Source organism: Heliconius melpomene, chromosome 5 (genome assembly GCF_056956725.1).
Source record: "Heliconius melpomene rosina isolate 202511_hmr_F chromosome 5, ASM5695672v1, whole genome shotgun sequence".
Taxonomy (NCBI): Eukaryota; Metazoa; Arthropoda; class Insecta; order Lepidoptera; family Nymphalidae; genus Heliconius; species Heliconius melpomene.
Genome location: NC_140393.1, coordinates 9,415,030 through 9,434,071, shown reverse-complemented (window position 1 = coordinate 9,434,071; position 19,042 = coordinate 9,415,030). Strand labels below are relative to the sequence as shown.

The following is a 19,042-nucleotide window of genomic DNA, read 5'->3' as shown; positions in this document are numbered from 1 at the left end:
GCAACCTTAGAACAGCTTGAAACTCGGTTATTGTTTGTGACGTCATAGTAAATGTGTCTTCAAGTTTGTACAGTGACCTACACAATGTTTGGAAAATAAAAAAATATATTATTTCTTTTTAACTCTACTCTGTATTCTAAATATTGCAGACGCAGAGGATATCTGGTGTTAAGGTGAGTGAGAGATTATTGCGTGTTGAGAGGCAGAATTTAACGTCTTGATTTGTCTTGTTGCCAGAACAAGGAAATGAAAATATTCATGATCCGTTAATGGAAATTGGAATCACGGAATCACCCAGCGCCCTGAAGGCCCTAATGGCAATACTAAAGATATTTTGGGGAATATCGAAAAATTTATTGTACCGAACAAGTTTTTTTTTTATAAGTCGAGGTTTTGGGCTTTGCCACTTAACACGCAATGCCTCCAGAATTTAGTGGAAAGTGAGGAATGGATGTGTCTAATGGGAACGGAGTGGTTCATATTTTTCCACTTTACGGCGTGAACCTGCACACCTTTAAGATTTTTTTAAGACCCGGATTTAAGATACAGGGAGTATATTTCGACTTTCCGCTCAATCTCCTAGAAATTGGGAGGAAATTTAAATACTTACCCATAAGTGGGAATCGAAGCCACAACCATCGCTTCCATAATCACTATAACATTAAACATCTAAGAGCTTATAATCGCAAAAGCTAATTATTCTCTATATAAAACTATCAACATGTTTTTGACGTCGAGTGTACCTCCAGCATCTCCCGAGCGTAAACCGTGATTGCATTTTAATAATGCAGATGTGAGCGTCGTACGTTCATCTACGAGTGGATATAACGTGTACCTTATATAAAATCGTTCATCTTGTTTCTCAATATATCTATTATATGTAAAATATAGGTTTTTGATAAATATGCTTTTGATATTTAATGTCGCACTCAGAGATATCTATTAGCGATTAGTTTACCCTTTTTTCTTTTATAGTGTGTGGGGAAAGGAGTGTTAGAACACCAAGTCTCTCTGTTCTAGGCGTATACACTATAAAGATGCTTTTTTTTGGTCAAAAGATTTTCTTGTTTAATTAAATTCACAAATTATTCTATTGAGTTGTGTGAATATATTAGTGTTTCCAATTAAGGAACGGACGAAATGATAAAATAAATAAAACACCTCCACATTCATCACTACCACCCACAAATGATACCTTGGTGTAGCGGCACAGCTTCCCACTGTAAACACGACGGTAGTCGGTTCAATTCCCATTCGGAGGAATGAATTATTTTCGTTTTCCATAAATATTGCCATAGTAAAAAATACATATCGTGGCTTTAGAGTTGTACAATGTTTCGGAATTTGGGAGGAAAATGGAGACCAGACTGTTTTTACCCTGGAATTGGAAATTAAATCCCGAACATGTCTCAACTACTGTATGAAAAAACTATTTTAATTTAGGTACTAATATATAAAAAAGCTGAATATTTTTTGAGCAATATTTACCTCACTTTAGTGCTTTAGAACGCAAAGCGTGAACAAGCACGTATTGTGTGCGTTATTCAGACCAGAGTCCTTTTAGGGTCTCTTATAATATTTTTCTTTAAAAAATATATTATTTTCCATCTCTGGCAACTGTGTACTTGCCGTTTTTAATTAATATTATACAAAGGAACCTTGTTTAAGATCTGGGAGTATTTTTATACTAGAAAATTATTATTATATTATTTTATAACTAATTTTTAAGTTAACTGGTTGTGGGTGGAAAAAGAATTGACTTGACTAGATTTTTTTGTTCTATTTAACTTCCGTGCGGGAAAAAGCGTGAAACTGTTATGCGGGAAAAAGCGTGATACTAAAAAAACATTATATTGACAATTTTTCATATAGAACCTCAATTTTGTATGTAAAAGTTTAGCGCAATGCAGGCTTAGTAGGCCGCTGCAACTGAACTAGGCTTAAATTTTTTTTGCATAAATTAACCTTTTCAAATATTCACAGCGTATAACCGCCGGTATCTTGTTGTGCCATGTTCCTTTATTGTTTTGGTTAATGAGACTTCTCATTGAAACGGGGAGGTTTTTCTTTGGTGTTTTAAACAATTTTACATTCATTTTGGTTTTTAAGCTGACTTATAGTTTTTGGTTCGATTTTCGCTCGAGAAAATTGTTGTTATAGAAAATTGTTGTAAATTTTCACATATCGAGTTGAGTCGCAGAACTCAACGCCTTAAGTTCCCTCTGCCTTCCCTACTACGAGATATACGAGTGACGGACGGAGATACAGACGTTATAAGAAAATTAACATTTGTAAATAATAAAACTCTCTATATTCATTATATACTACAAATATTCTTTAAGAATAATTAAAACTACTTTTTTTTTATCCCAACACCTACCCTAGATTGGAACTCACAACCATCCCGATTACAGTTAGCTGCACAACCAAACGCACCTACTTATTTTAATACAAATTTAATAGCATAACAAACAGACAGACGGACATATTTCCATATTAAATATGTAATCCATTAGGGCGCTAGTCCGCAACGGCAATCAGCGTTAATGGAAACGACAGTTCTCACCTTTGCGGACCAGCCAGCTCTCGTGGATGTAAATTATGTTTGAAATTAACATTTTGTTTACTCCTGTACTTGTGTTACTTGGAAATTCATTACGGTTTTTGGTGTGGAAGTGGAATTGTTGTGTACTTGCCGCTGATAAGGAGAAACTGGCATTTTTTTTAGGAATGCTGCGTTAAGTTGCGAAACAAAACAATTTAACAAAAAAAAAGCAGCTCGACAGAACAGGCAGAGGGTAAAATGAAAAAAAAATGAGAAGACAATCTTTATTTCTAATTTAATTGTTTATTATTATTTTATAGCATAGATTTAGATTTCACAACCATTTCCAAGCCTACAATAAACTTTTCATTAATACCAAAAATTAAACGTATACAAAATAAGAACAAAAAAAAAGGATAATACAAGAAGAACAAAACGTTGAAACTATGCTCGAATACAATTAAATTCCTTTCAGTCGTTTATTGTTTGAAGACCTCAAAGAACTTAATCCGCCAAAATCCTGTATTATAGGATTGTATGTAATTCAGACGCGGCCGAGAGCTGAGTGAGTGGTGCAGATGAACTACTTACTTAATGTTTTATTAAGAAATAGGAATACTTTTCTTCTATTTTAATATGTTCTATTAGATCGGCTTGCGGCGTTAAGTTCCGTCACTCAACACACAATTCGGATACTCCAGAATTTGGTGGAAAGTGGGTAAAGAAGTGCCTTAATACGAGGTTCCCTCTGCTTACCCCACTGTGTGCGGGATACAGCGTGAAACACATTCATAATTTTTTTATATAATTTTATTAGATCGGATTGTTATTGAGTTATAAAATGAATTTGATCCACTAATAATATTTTCGTAATTATATTACGAAACTTGGTACGGATATGTCTTAATGAGATCGAAGTGTTATAACATTAGATTTCCTTGTCGTTCCGTTTCCAGGTTCCCTCTGAACAACAATAATAACATACCGTGAAGCACGTTCCTGAATAGCAGTTCTTAATAAGCGAATTTTTTTTTTTTTTTTAACTATATAATTATCCTGTCCAAGTAATCAAAGAAATTTTAAGCATGGAATAATTTTAAAAAATGCGTAATGGGAAATTAAAAATACAGAATTGAACCACCACCTCAGTCGTAGGAGATAGTGCCCCCAACTACTGAACTAGCAGCTCAGACCTACTACAGTGAATAATCCCATTCCGTAGGGGATCTGAGCGCTTACAAAGCATTGTTTAATCTCATTACAAACCAAGCGCTGACTGGACCGCCTAAAATTGGAATGCCCAAATTTTTGTGTTTTAGTATATAAATTATTTTTTTAGCTTCACCCTGTATCCCTTACATATCCGAGTAGCGGAGAGAATGTCGGCACTCCGTTCCCAATTTTCCACCCAGGCCTTTCCACATTTTAAGCTTTTCGAAACATTGCGTGTTGAATAGCAAAACTCAACGCTGCGATTTGTCTTGTTACTTTGGTAGCAAGCGAGCGAATTAATAACTTTTTTCCCCTGATGTGAATCGAACCCACAACCGTCGCATTTACAGTCAGAATATCTAACAAATATATAATTCTATAGATAAAGAAATTTGGCGCTTCTCATCGCCAGAAGCGGAAACGGAAACGTCGTAAACTTTGAAACTTACAAATAAACAAAGTAATTTGAGCCGAGCGCACCATCTGTTTGGAGAACTGAACTGGGTGAGAAATTAAGACCATTATTATACATACATACATACTTGGAATAATATTGTTTATTTTATATATTTCTAAAGTATTATTTAGATATATTCGAAGAAAATATAATAATTATGTATATAACAGGCAATCTTAAGTTCAAAAGGCTAGCTTCTGATTGTAAATACGACAGGTTGTGAGTTCAATTCCTCGGGTGGGAATTGAATTATTTATTATTTTCGTTGCCACTCCTTGGCTCCAGAATTTGGTGGAAAAAGGGAACGGAAATATTTTAATGGAAACGTAGGAAAGAAAAGAGATAATTTTTTAGATTTTATCCTGCTTAGCAGAAAGTTTCCAAAAGTTCAAGACTTCTTCTTCTTCAGTTCTTAAAAAAAATAAGTTAATATAAATGTCAATTTTCTCACATCCAAGTTAAAAGATCTTATCGCAGCAAGTAACAAAAGCTCTAATACCCCGGACTTAGTTCTAAGGCAATCAGCTTTGCGGTTCAATAGATAGGGACATAATGTAAGTTCTCTACAAACTTTTACGTTATAAAACCTGTTTTTTTTTTAAATTTCAGCTCCACACGATATCCCGTGCACAGCAGGATAGGCAGGAGGAACCTAGTGTTTAGACACTCCGTTCACCACTCTCCGTAGAATTTTAGCATATGTAGCATGCTCATAAATCGAAGTAGGTCATATACTGTCACTATATCACAGATTTGGTTTAGCAACGCACGGTCAAGCGTATGGTTGGATGGGTGTGCGGAGCCACTTAAGTGCTTCAGTGGACACGTTAAGCAATCAGTCTTGGAAGTTACAATTTACCTACTAGGATACAGAATATATATATGCCTTTTTTAAGTTGTATAAAATGTCTGGCTAAGGTGTGATGATTTTAAGTTCGATTTCCATTTGGGAGAAAGATTTTTGTAATGATTTTTGTCTTTCGGTACTAAATAGACAAACGTGGAAAATAGATTGTCTTAATATTATATTTTCTCTGCCTATTCTGATATTTAACGATGGCAATTTTTTTCGGTTTCACATTGTATCCCGCTATGTGCAGGGTAGGCAGCGCTATCCTGGTAACATAGTGTTAGAACACTCTGCTCCCGTTCCCCTCTATCCGATGAATTCTGAAGGCAATGCGTGTTGAGCGACGGAATTTAACTCCGCATTTTGCTTCGTAACTATAGTTAATATAGTGGGGATCGAACCTACACCCTGGCCACGCTTGTGCCCCTGCAAAACGACTGGCCTCATTCTCCATTTATAATTCTTCCCTTATATCTACAATAATAATAATAATAAATTTTAATTAGCGCAGCTTCGACATAAAGAATAATTTAAGCTGTCGTTCGTACGTGAATTGCTCGTTTTGCGTATTTAAACAAAGCTGCTGAAATAAACGTTGTAATTAATGTTTATTAAACTCATATATATGTATGTATGATATTTAAAATGGGTTTTATTTTTTGTATAAGCTGGTGATTTGGGAAGTTTGGGACTATCACGCTGTATTCTTCAAAGAACCTATTAAGACCTATTAACTTCTGTTCCTCACTTTCGGCTGTCTGAATTCAGGTCTGGAGGCATTGTGTGGGGCGAAACTCAACGCCGCGCTTTTATATACCTTTCCACCGATATGTACACAAAATATGCAATGATATTATCCAATTTTCAGTACCTAACTCCGTTTTTCTTTAAGTTCATTACAACTGTCAAAGAAAATGACTACTTGTCATGTCTTTGAAACATTTGAAAATTATAAAAGCGAGTGTAGATTGTTCTGTGGAACGAGCGTTTCGCGCTTTACTCTTTTCCTTTCGCGTCATTTGCTGACTTCCGTTACTTTGCTTCGAGTTTCTAATGTCGGCAATTACAACGAATGCTATACATATACCTAACATGTATTTACTTTTTTCTGTGCATTGAAATGTACCGACTGGAAAAGACGTAGCGATGTCTTTAAATATTATGTTTAAATTCGATTTTTTAAATACACTTATATATCTTACCGGCAACCTGTATAATTCGGTATTCTATACAATATCTTAAAAAAATATGGTATATCTAAAACGTGAGGCCGTCTTGGTGGCGTGGCGTGACGGTGGTGGATTCGATGCCCACTCGAGGAAGTTAAATATTTATTTATGTTTATATATTATGTATAATTTGGTTATAATATAACAATATGCTTAACCGATACCGGGTCCCTAGTATATATATAATAATGTTATCGACAGTCTGCACTTTTATAATATATATTTATATTGCGTCGATGGACGTATTCTGTGATCGTTCGATAACGTATCGCATTAGAGTCCACCGGCGGTGCACCGCACGGCTAAGCGGATTACTGCGGGTTAGACATTATTACATTGATATTCTATTTAGTTCTTCAAAAATATTATACAATAGCTACTTATCGCCTGCGACTTTGTTTGCCTGGGTTCGATTCCCACTCGAGGGATGAAGACTGAATATTGAATATCCAAGAATATTTGAAGGATAAAAATTGTATTATTGTACTAAGCAATAAAATTATATTGCTTTTTGAGTGCCGCAACATAACGCCGCGCTTTGACTAGAGCGAGGAAATAAAAATATCTATTAGATATTTCATTTCCACGAGTGAACATTGAACGAATAACCCTCGGGTTGACCAGTCACACTAGTGCTACCGGGCCACGATACTCTCAAATATATATTAGTATTAGATTTGAACTTACGACTTAAAATACAATATCCACTGAGCCGGAAGGATCATATAACACAGTAATAAGGATGTCGTCAGTCGGGAAAATAAATGTCAGGTGTGAAATGTACTAAACTAGCACGTGCCGCCGCCGCCGCCGCCGCGGAGGCAATCGGCTTTGCGGCAGTGAGCGGCTTACGTATCGCCTATTACATCTTTGAAATAGTATTAGCTAGTGAAATATGAAATTTGATATAGGTATATTTAATTTTTATAATTTAAGTTGCATGCTTTATAGTCGAGGGTAGATAGAGAAGTGTTTGTTACAATGGGGGTTGAGTGGCGGAACTTAACGCCGTGCCGCGTATAAGAAATATTAGACTGTTATTGTTTTCGTTATTATTATTGAGGTTATCGTGCCGCAGGGACACAAGCGTGTACAAACGTGTGCGACGGTTGTAATTTCAATTCCTAAAAGGAGGAATGAAAGTTAAACCAAACTTAATAATTCTAAAATATTTTAAAATTTATTGAAGTATATATATATATTAAATATATGAATATACTACGCAAAACCCATAATATGCCATCAGCGGATAAAACGAAAATGTCGATTTCTTATTCATAATAATTTTCTTTGACATCCACCAATTATAAGTGAACAAATATCCTCGTGTACCAATTAATTGGTATCGCAATGCATTGTTGTTTTTATGCAAAAGCCGATTCCTTTTGTAATTATATAGTAACTTGTTCATTAAGAAATTTTCTGGGGATCTCGATTTTAATGATGTACAATTAATATAATATTTTTTTTTTCCTTTTTTTTTTCCACGCTGTATCACACATAATTATAGCATGCTAGGTGGAGAGAACTTAACGTTAAGCCACTCCTTTCTCCATTTTCGCTTAACTTTTGAGTTCGCCATCCATCCATCACCATTGATCGGAGGTTTTAAGTAATGGAACTCATCGTCGTGTTGTGGTAACAGAGAAGAAAAACAATTAAATATTATTTATTCCCTCCACTGGAGTTTGAACACGCAACCGTCGCACTAACAGTGAGATGCTGTGCCGCTGCATCACGACGACCTCTAAATAAATATAATTTATTACTATTTCCTATATTAATCTAGATTTTCGTTATTCTAAAGATGCTTCTATACGCTTAATACTGTAAGGTATTTAATAACAAAATTCCTGCTTCGATTCTATAACGAGCACGCTGTATAGTCAATAATTTGACTGATATAGTACAGTCTATTTCATATTAAATATTAAGAGGAGTGCCAGTTCTAATCTCGAGTGAATTAGATATTTGTATGAAAAAATTGTACCATAGTGGAATTAGCGTTGTAGTAATTTTTTATGTTTCCCTTAGATAAGACAAAGCGTAGTGTTGGGTTCCGCCTCAACATACTGTCTCTAATTTAATTTAATTTAATAAGACGTAGAGTTGAAATGAAAGACAGTTTTATATGTTCTTATATTATCTTGTACTTTTTTATTATAATTATAAATTTTATTGATATTTTGCCTCCTCCGTATATTAAATATCTCATTTCCTCGAGTGGGAATCGATCCCACATCTTCTCGCGATGACAGTCGCACGCTTGTGCCCCTGGGCCTTGACGCCTCACTGTCGGTCGGCGGAACCCAACACCGCACTTCTCAAAGGGGACTAGTCTTTAATGTAAGCAAAAATATTTTTATTTACTCATAATATATTAACTGAGTCATTCTGGGGGTATTTCAGCTTGCGGCGATATTGTACATGTTCTTGTAATTATAAATAATTGGAAGACCCTTGTGTATTTAATTCTTCGAAAAAAATACTTTGAAATGATTACAAGAACCTGAGAAATTAAATATTAAATATATTAGGGGTTAAGACACTCTGCTGCCATTATGACACTTCCGCCCACACTTTCCGCCGGATGCTGGAGACATTGCGTGTTGAGTGGCAGAACTCAACGCCACACTTTTGCCTCATTATCAGGGCGAGAAAATGAAAATATTAAATATTTCCTCCTCGAGGAAGACATTTTCCCCGAACCCGGAATCGAACTCACAACTTGTCGCGGTCACAGTCACACGTTTTTGCACCTGCGCAAGAATTGGCTTTAAACTTATAAAAGTTAATATTTTAGGAAATGTATAAACATTTCCCAAAAAAAAAAAATCCAATTCAATTTTTTTCACTTTTTCAGTTTTTTCTCATATAGCAGGTTAGGTTCACCCAAATTTAAGATATTACGTGTTTTCTTGGATTATTTATTTGCACCTCAAAAAGGAAAATTAAAAAACATTCATTTTTTATTTTTCCAAGAAAATAGCGCTGTAATTTTTTTATTTCTATAAAAGTAAACAAGATATTTGTTCCCTTTATATTTGTTAAAGTTAATGAGGAAATCCGATTCGGATACAAATGGCAGGTACATGTAATATTACCCTCTTTTACCTTAAAAAGTCTTCACAAGAGAGTTGTTCTTTCGATGCTTCAATGTGGAGAAGTAATTTAATATATTTAATTTACATTTAAATTTATTTATATACGGTTTTCTAGGACCCACGATTTCCTTCTTGATGAATTTCTGAGACATTAAGTGCTAAATAGCAGAATTCAACACAGCAGTTCATTTGCTAAATAATTAACAGTTTCGGATTATTTGAGGTCATTTGGACTGTGGAGAACGGAGTCGCTTTATATTAGGTTTTTATGTTACCTCTGCCTCTTACGGAATGCCGAGTGAAATTAAAATAAACAACATTTAGGATCAGCAGACTAAAGTTAGTAATTGAGGTAGTAATACTAACAAACTATTTTCATGCATTCTGCAGATATTTTCTCCAAACTTTATGTAAATAAATCTATTTATTATTATTAAAATAAAACTTCATCAACTAAAATATTTAAAAAATTATTCATCTAAGGAAAAACATATTACAAATATTTAGTTTATAATACTTTCTAAATTAAACGAATCATCCTTGGGCGCTGGTTTCAACTGAACAATATCATGTGAGTCCGTATATATAATGTTATTATTTTTATCAAAAGTAATACCCAGAACTCCTTGGACAGCAACTATCTTTCTAACCCTCATCACTAACGTATTGATAACGTAGATACCTTCTTCACTGCAGAGGTGAACGTGACCTGCATTATCGACGGCTATGCCGAGGAATCTTGGATTATCTTTCAGAAATATTACCTCATTGGTTCCTTTCTTTAGTCCGAATAGCCCAGTGCCATTGATAAAGAATATATTGTCTTCTGCATCTAGCACAAATTGGTTTACAGTTGAATTTCTTACTTCTGGTACAGATTTGATGGTACGATTTTCATAGTAATACATTTTGAGACTTGGAAATTTTGTGAAATATATCCTTGTTTTTACTTGCAACCACCAGATGTCCAAATTGCTTACATTTAGTCTCTTCAAGCTCTTCAAAATTGGATTGTATCTGTAAATGCCGTGGCTGCCACCAAAGTAGATTTCTCGGTTTGCTGCATCGCTTGCCATGGCAAAAGCATCTTTGACTCCTTTGAGAATACTTAGCCTTTTAGTGTCGATTTTGAGTGTAGCTGGCACGTACTCGCCTTCGCCAGAGTCAAAGCTGAAGTAAAGCGTATTAGATACTCTGTCAACGGCTAATTGGTTTGGACTGTGTGAACGGGACGCCAGAATTTCTTTGACGTAGCACTGTTTGGTCTCATTTAGATCGCAAATCTTGTTTAAGTCGATCATCTCCCGGATAGATGCTACTAATGAGAAATGAAATAAAATAGAAGTTAGAATATATATACTTTTTAACATTTTTTCCAATTATTTTAATATATATTGTACTATTTATACGACGCTGGGACCGTTACTGGCTGTTCACAACTTGGGGTAACCGAGTAAACAGTCTGAGCTGTTGTTTTTCCATGTGACACAAATACAAACATCTAAAGTATGTGTCAATAACATTGTATCAACACGAATTGTAAGCATGAGAAACAGAAATGTGAAACTGAAAATATAATTTGGAGATGTTTGATGTTTTGTTTAATTTATGATTTATATATTAATATTATAATGAATATTTATTGTTGTTTTGTGTAATAAAATATAGGATTTCTAAATAAACAAATTTGTATTATCTTCCCGTTCTCCGTTTTCCACTTTTAGCCAATTTTTTTTTTATTTCATCTAGTAGCAAGAACAGGCGAGACCTAGACTTCACCTTCTGAACACGATATCTTGAATATTGGATTGTACGTGAAGAATTCAGTAGGTACTTTATCACTAAGTTCCTTTTATCTATTCTGCTATATTACTTTAAACACTTTAAATATTTCTAAAAAGGAATATTTCAAATAAGAATCAAAATGGTACATAATATAGAAATTGTTACGAACAAAATTTAATATATTCGTAGTATCGAGAGGGAATTGAAATTATTTTGGAGTTATGGAGGTTACCCATAACGTGCCCATAGCGTAAAAGTTTGTTTCGTCGATATCTATTTAATATATCTCTAGGAAATTGTATGAATCAATTGAATTTTTAAAAACGGGGCGTCTTAGCACAAGGGTCCCTCTGCCTACCCTGCTGTGTGCGGGATATATAGCGTGAAGCTGATTAATTTTTTTAATTTTATGATAAATGCATAGTTATTACGTGCTAACTAACATCCCATCAAGCTTGTCAATTATACTGAAAATATATTGATTGCATATTCAATGAATTCAATAGATATTTCAATTGAGCGTGCCATGCATATCACAAACAAACTTCGTATACTAACAGTATCGAGAACGAATTGGAAATATTTGGGAAGCAATCCGGCCCAGATCGATGTTCGGACATGTTCCGTAAGTTCGTGATTGAGTACGTACTACATGTTCTAGTTACACCGTTAACGGTTGGGAAATTATAATTTTTTAGCTTCACGGTGTATCCGGCTAATAGAAGGGTCCGCAGAGGGAACCTGGGAACCTGGTGTCAAGATGGTCTTTAGCCATGAAGATTCTGCAGTTCTTCACTTCTTAATATAATAATTATTATTGTATAATTTCCGTCTTCTGAAACTTCTGTTCCCCATATTGCTTAAGTAATAGATTGTATAAATATTTTATATATTTCAAACGCAGACTCTTAAAAATATCTCATTGAGCACGTGTTTCATGGTCTTTAAGAGTTCACCCTCTAAAGGGTAATTAATTTCATAAATATATTTAATAAATATTCGTATAGTTCAACGAGCGAAGCCGCTTGTGCCTGCTAGTATAGTATATAAATAGTTATATTTATAAAGTAGTTATACAATAAATGCAATAATATATGATACAACGGTGTAACAAATCCCTCACGTTGCGAGCGAAGTGAGTAACTTAGATTGGTTTGTTTACGATACGTGCTCAATACGTCTCTGGTACACGTCTACGGCCTGGAAATGGGAATATTTAATATTGCATTGTTTTATAGCTTCCCGCTGTATCCCGCATATAACGTCATAGGCAGAGAGAACTCCGTACCACACTTCCCGCCCACTTCCCGCTCATTTACATTTTAAGTAAAACTGGAAAGTGGAAATAATTAATTTCTCCAGAGGGAATCGAACCCTCATGACTTGACTTTACTTTCAGTATATTGTGATTGTGATTGTGATGATTGTACAGAATGTGTATGTGATAAATAACTATTTTATTTAGATAGTAATGTGTATAATGGCCGAGTGTGAATCCGAGATTTTTCTTAACCTACCAATGAGTACATTTTACACGATTTTCTTCGAATTCACTTAAAACAAATGTTGAATGTAACTGGATTTCTTTCAGTTCATAAGTCAACTCACGTAGTACTTAGCAAATGGTAATTTTCACACGAGTCTGGTGAAAACTTTGAGCATTTCTCAATTGTTCGATACTAAACGAGTACCTACTTAGAAATGTATCATATACGAGTATATTTATCGGTGGAAATACAAGTATACAGTTTACGTTTGCGAGTTCAACGTAATCCTTAATGGGTCCGCTCCGCTTTAAAATATGAACCCACATCTTACAATTAGAAATTCTCATACAAAATCTTCTAATCTCCAATACATATAAAATATATCATATTTACCGTACTAAACATACATTTATATACGAGTACAGTACCCTTGCCTTAGCAAAGGTTGTATGATTTATGACAATCTGTTGAATTTCAATATGTTACGAAGAGATTGTTTCGATATTCCGATTTTGCTGACCGACCATTGTAATATTGAGAATACCTACTAAACAATTTTAATATTAAACAGCCACAAGGCTGTTGAATATTGGAGAATGTAGAGAATGTAGTGATGAATCATTAATTCTTCTTTGATCTTTACCTTCATTATATCATACCTCATATATTTGTCAGGAGTATTTTTATAAAACACACCCTGAAAATGTAGAAGCGTTAATATATATAATCGTAGCGTTAATAATGACATTTTTTTTTCGTTTTAACGTATTATTTCTGTATTTTCGGAAAATTTTGAGACTGTCATAGAGTCTGAATGTAAACGCGATGGTTCTGGATTCTATTCCCATTAGTAGAATTAATTATTTTCATTACTTTGCTCTGATGGCAAGGCAAAGGGGCCATAGAGGAAACGAAGATAGAAAAAAAATATAATCATAGAGGAGAAAAAAAGATAATAGAACGAACTTAGGCAAACGACATTTTGCTGTTTCTACTTTCTATGAGTAAGTAGCAACAATGTCTCCTACACTAATTAACGTCTCTAGGTGCCAATTTTATTTTAAAAAATCAGCAAAATCCACTGAATGGATTTATATGAAACTTTACACTAACATAGATTGTACAACAGAATAAAACATTGGCTACAATTTATGTAAACATTTTGTTTAATTTTTAATAATAATAATAAGTTTAAGCGGGCGAAGCCTTGTTCGAGTTGCTAGTATATAATGATTTATAAATTTTAACATGGCATATTCTACACGAGTTATACCCCAAAGTTTAATAGCTTTATTAAGTGCATCGGACGTGATTGCGGCGGTATTAGTTTAATAGAAACCACAATATTTAATGGAGTTACCATTTTGTATCTAATCATAGTAATTAGTTTTGTTTTCTGTATAGTAGGTACAATTAAACATATGGATGTAACTAGTTCGTTATGGCGCAGAAGTACTACGTATGACTCTGACGCTAACGGTGTGGATTCGATTCGTTTTCAGGAGAATGATTGTATTGAAATAAAAGAAAGTGAATTAGCTTTACACGCAGTGTAGGCAGAGGCAACTTGGTGTTAAGGCACTCCGTTCCCCACTTAACAACACACACAACACACACACACACACAACTCTAAATTTTTCGAGGAATTGAAGGAGGAGTGGTGGAAAGGGCCAGGCGAAAAAATTATCACGAAAATCGGGTTTTATTTATTCCATATTTATTCCAAACACAATGCTATTTATTTCATACCGCCATATAACTAGTACGAGGACGTCGTGGCATAGGGGTATCGCGACTGACAGTAATCGCGACATTTGTGGGTTCCTTTCTAACTCAGACGAACGAATTATTTTCATTCCCTCGCTGTAGTACCAAGACAAAGCACAGTGACCTGCCACTCATCAGGTAATGCTTCGAAAATTGAGCGGTGTGTGGATAACGGAGTGTTAGAACTCTAAGTCCTTGTTATGCGGGAACAAGCGTTAAACTGTATTTTTTGCTTTCTTTCTATACGTGTGAATATAATGTAAAAAGATAAAATTCGATTTTTTAACCTAACCAAGCGTTATATTCTCTATTGAAAGGAAATGGCGAATTTGCTTGTATTAGACGTTAGAATGAAGCTGCATTTTCCATATATTTTATAGTAAATACAATGGTAGAATGGTCTATATGACTTTTAATTCCATTTTTAATATCTCAGGGAAGTTTCTTAATTTTTTTAGCTTCACACACATAGTAGGACAGGCAAGGGGAACCTGGTGTTATTTTTTATTTTATTCTAGATTTATTAGTAAGTAGAAAGAAGTAGGTTCACGTCTTTTCCCGCATCATCATAATAGTCAGAGGGGACCAAACGTTGAAACACTCCGTTCTTCACTTTTCAGACATTGCGTATTGAGTGATAAAGAGAGAGACAGAATCCATGTCGAGCCCATAACTCTTACTCTCTCTTATACTCAAAGGCTGTCCCATTAACTTAATAATTGAATACTGTTACATACAAATTCATAGCATACAAGAACTAACTAGCGCTAGAGTGTAATATGTAAAATTTGCATAATTCTCATTTAATATCTAGTAAAATATGCTTACAGAGTAGTCGCGCTTAGCAAAGAGAATGCGAGATATATTGCTTAATAAATTTAGTTTGAGGTCATCGTGGCACAGGGGAAAAGCGTCCTGTAAACGCGACGGTTGTGGATTCGATTCCCATTCGGGGAATATTTAATATTTTCTTTTTTGTTCGCGGTAATATGAAATGCGTTGAGAATACAGCGGAGAGTGAGAAACAGAAGTATCTCAACGTGAATATAGTGTTTCTGCCTTCCTTGTGTGTGCGAGATACAGCGTGACTACTATAAAATGAAGTCAGGCGTTAGGTTATATCCATCCATCCATCCATCAGCCTTTTAACGTCCACTGCTGGACATAGGCCTCCCCTAATTCTCGCCACTCCGTCCGGTCCTGCGCCCTTTGAATCCAGCGGATTCCCGCTGTCTTTGTAAGGTCGTCGGTCCACCTGGTTGGAGGGCGGCCTGTGCTTCTTTTGCCGAGACGGGGTCGCCATTCGAGGACCTTTCTTCCCCAGGTTATATAGTGTGTAGGTATTTCAAATTACATGTAATATCTCGAATTTGGCCGAAGAGCGGATATAATTCGATGGCTTTTTCTTTGTCTACCCTACCCTACTCTACTATGTTGAAGTATGAAACTGAATATAGAAACTGAATTCACAGGCATTGTGAGTTTATATTGAATTTCAATTTATTTCAAATTGTTAAATTTTCATATAATTTCTAAGATTTTAACAAACGCAGGTATCAGTTTAATAGGTAATATATTATGTGATATTTGAGTAGGATAATTTATTTATTAGGCTTCCGAGCACGTGTTATACTCGTAAGTTTCGTAAATGTATGTAGATATGTTTGTTCACAAGTTCATAGATCTCAGAAATCAAAAGTTACATCCAGACGCTCCTTTCCGCTCTAGTTCAAGCATATTTTAACTCCTTAGTTTATACAGTAAAGTTACATTAACATCGACTTAGTATTTCTGGAGAAATCATGTATAATACAAATTGGTAATTAAATTCTCCTTTTCATTTGTCAGGTATTTCAAGTTTTGAATTAAGTTTTATTCCACATTCCAAACAATTAAAATGCAAAGACGTGACTATTAGCGTTTCGCGCCCTTATCTAGCGCATACAGTGTTGGGTCGTAAATCAACGCCGACGCGGCGGCGTTGCGGGTGATTGTGCTAGGATTTATTATTTTGAAATTTATTGATGTCACTAAAGTGTTAGCGTTTGTAGCTTTTAGTTTTAATTGAAGGAATTTTATGTTTGGTTAGGGTTCCATACCTCAAAAGATTAAAACGGAACCCTTATAGGAATATATTGTTGTCAAAAAGTTAATATTTATAAGTATATCATAGAAAAAGTTAGTATAAACTTATAATTGTAGTTAATTTCATATAAAATGAGTGTATACGTCTGCAAACTTAAGTTTCCTAACTTTTATAAATTGTACTTCCCGTTGACACACCATCCTGAAATTGATACGGAGACCTCGGTATGAGAGTCTGACTAACATTCAGTGGCCGAGTTTTCCTTAAAGCTTTATACCGTATCTCGCAAATAGCATGAGAGAAGAAGGCAGAAGAAATTAGAAACCTAATGTTGAGACAGTCGAATGTGTGTTCTCTTGTTGCAAGAGCATGAAAATAAAAATAAGTTATTTATTCCCCTGAGGGAATGAAACCCAAAGTCAAAGTCAAAGTCAAAATATCTTTATTCCATAAAAATGCTTAACATTCACTTGGACATGTCATAAAAGATAAAAAAAAATGGAAAACAAAATAACCAAAAAAATGTGCAATTTTGACTTGAAAAAAGCCCGTTCAAATGGTTGAGCTCATGAGAAGATACAGGCAAAGAAACTCATGGCCACTCTTTTTAAATGCCAACATTTGTTATAAATCACAATTAACAATTTTAACTTAGAAATAGAGCAACTCATTTCCAAACATCTTTATCGCGAACATAATCTTTAACAGAGTAATAAGCTTTTTGGCAGAGCCTGTGCTTTACCACTTTTTTAAATTTGTTCAGTGATAAATTAACCACGTCGTTTGGAAGTTTGTTATAAAAGTGTATACTTTGACCTACGAATGAGTGAGACACTTTATGGAGCCTAGAGAAGGGCACAGCAAGCTTATTTTTATTTCTTAAATTATATTGATGGAGGTCACTGTTTTTATTAAATTTATTAATATTCTTATGCACATATACTAAGTTGTCGTAAATATATTGGGAGTGTAGTGTGAGGATGTTAAAGTCTTTAAATTTATTCCTTAGTGACTCCCGTGGACCCATTTTATAGACTGCTCGGACAGCCCGTTTTTGGAGCACAAAAATGGTATCTATTTCAGCGGCACTACCCCAAAGTAATAGGCCGTAAGACATAATGCTATGAAAATAGCTGAAGTATACTAAACGCGCGGTGTCAACATCGGTCAGTTGACGAATCTTGCGGACAGCATACGCTGCCGAACTAAGTCTACCAGATAAAGTTTCTATATGCGGACCCCATTGTAACTTAGCATCTAATGTTATACCTAAGAAAACAGTTTCATCAACTACTTTAAGTTCCTTATTGTTCATCAAAACCCTGGTTTCTACTTGTTGAACATTCTTAGTAAAGAACCTGATACATTTAGTTTTACTACTATTTAAAAGCAAGTTATTGGCACTAAACCAGTGCAATATCCTAGAAAGAGCATTGTTTACATCGTCAATTTCCAATTGCTGTCTATTAACCTTAAAAACTAAAGATGTATCATCTGCAAACAACACCATTTCACAGATATCTCTCATAAGGTGAGGTAAGTCATTAATGTACAAAAGGAACAAAAACGGACCCAGAATAGAGCCTTGTGGCACCCCCAATGCTACAGGTGACCCGTGTGATAGTTTCCCGTTAACATTTACCTTTTGAATCCTATCACTTAAATAAGAAGTGAGAAGATCCAAAGCAATGCCTCTTATACCATAGTGGTGTAGCTTCCTGATAAGAGTTTTATGCTGCACACAATCAAATGCTTTGGATAAGTCACAAAACACCCCAAAGGCATCACGTGACTCCTCCCAAGCCGCGAATACACTCTCTAATAATTTGACCCCAGCATCAGATGTTGACCTTCCACGAGTGAAACCAAATTGACCTGTGTGCAGTAATTTATTTTTATTAAAATAAGTAAGAAGCTGACTGAGTATCAGCTTTTCAAAAATTTTACTAAACGTAGGTAGTACTGAAATCGGTCTGAAATTTGTGGGGTCTTGCGTACTACCTGATTTAAACAATGGAGTTATTTTACTATATTTCATCAAATCAGGAAACACTCCACAATCAATACATCTATTAAAAATTGTAACTAAATCAGGAATCAAAATATCAATTAAAGAATTTATGATATTAACTGAGACACCCCACAAGTCGGCTGTCTTTTTCATACTAATTGATTTGAAAGCTACACTAATGTCTGAATAATTTACATGACGGAAAACGAAACCATTATAAAATTCGGGAACATTGTCTTTAATTAACGATTCTGCAATAGTGGTGGAAGAACCTAAATCGTTTGTTAGACTGACTGGGAAAGTAGAGAAAAACTTTTCAAATGCAATGGCCACTTCCAAATCGGAATCAACAATGTGACCGTCAATACTAAGTTTAAAATTAGAATCTTTCACCCTAGTTCTCCCAGTCTCGGCATTAACAACCTTCCAAGTGGCTTCAATTTTATTATTACTATTTCTGATTTTTGTTTTAATAAATAAAGATTTAGCAATTTTGCAAACTCTTTTGA

General features: G+C 34.7%; 1 protein-coding gene across 1 annotated transcript; it reads right to left on the bottom strand.

Moving 5' to 3' along the window:
- Positions 1–696: 696 nt before the first annotated feature.
- Positions 697–10,756, bottom strand: LOC146539267 (ommochrome-binding protein-like). The gene is made up of 3 exons (XM_085185972.1): positions 9,956–10,756; positions 8,534–8,632; positions 697–871 (listed from the first exon to the last, which is right to left on the bottom strand). The coding sequence occupies exons 1-3, from the start codon at positions 10,696–10,698 to the stop codon at positions 697–699; spliced, it is 1,017 nt and encodes a 338-aa protein (XP_085042098.1). The 5' UTR covers positions 10,699–10,756.
- Positions 10,757–19,042: the final 8,286 nt, after the last annotated feature.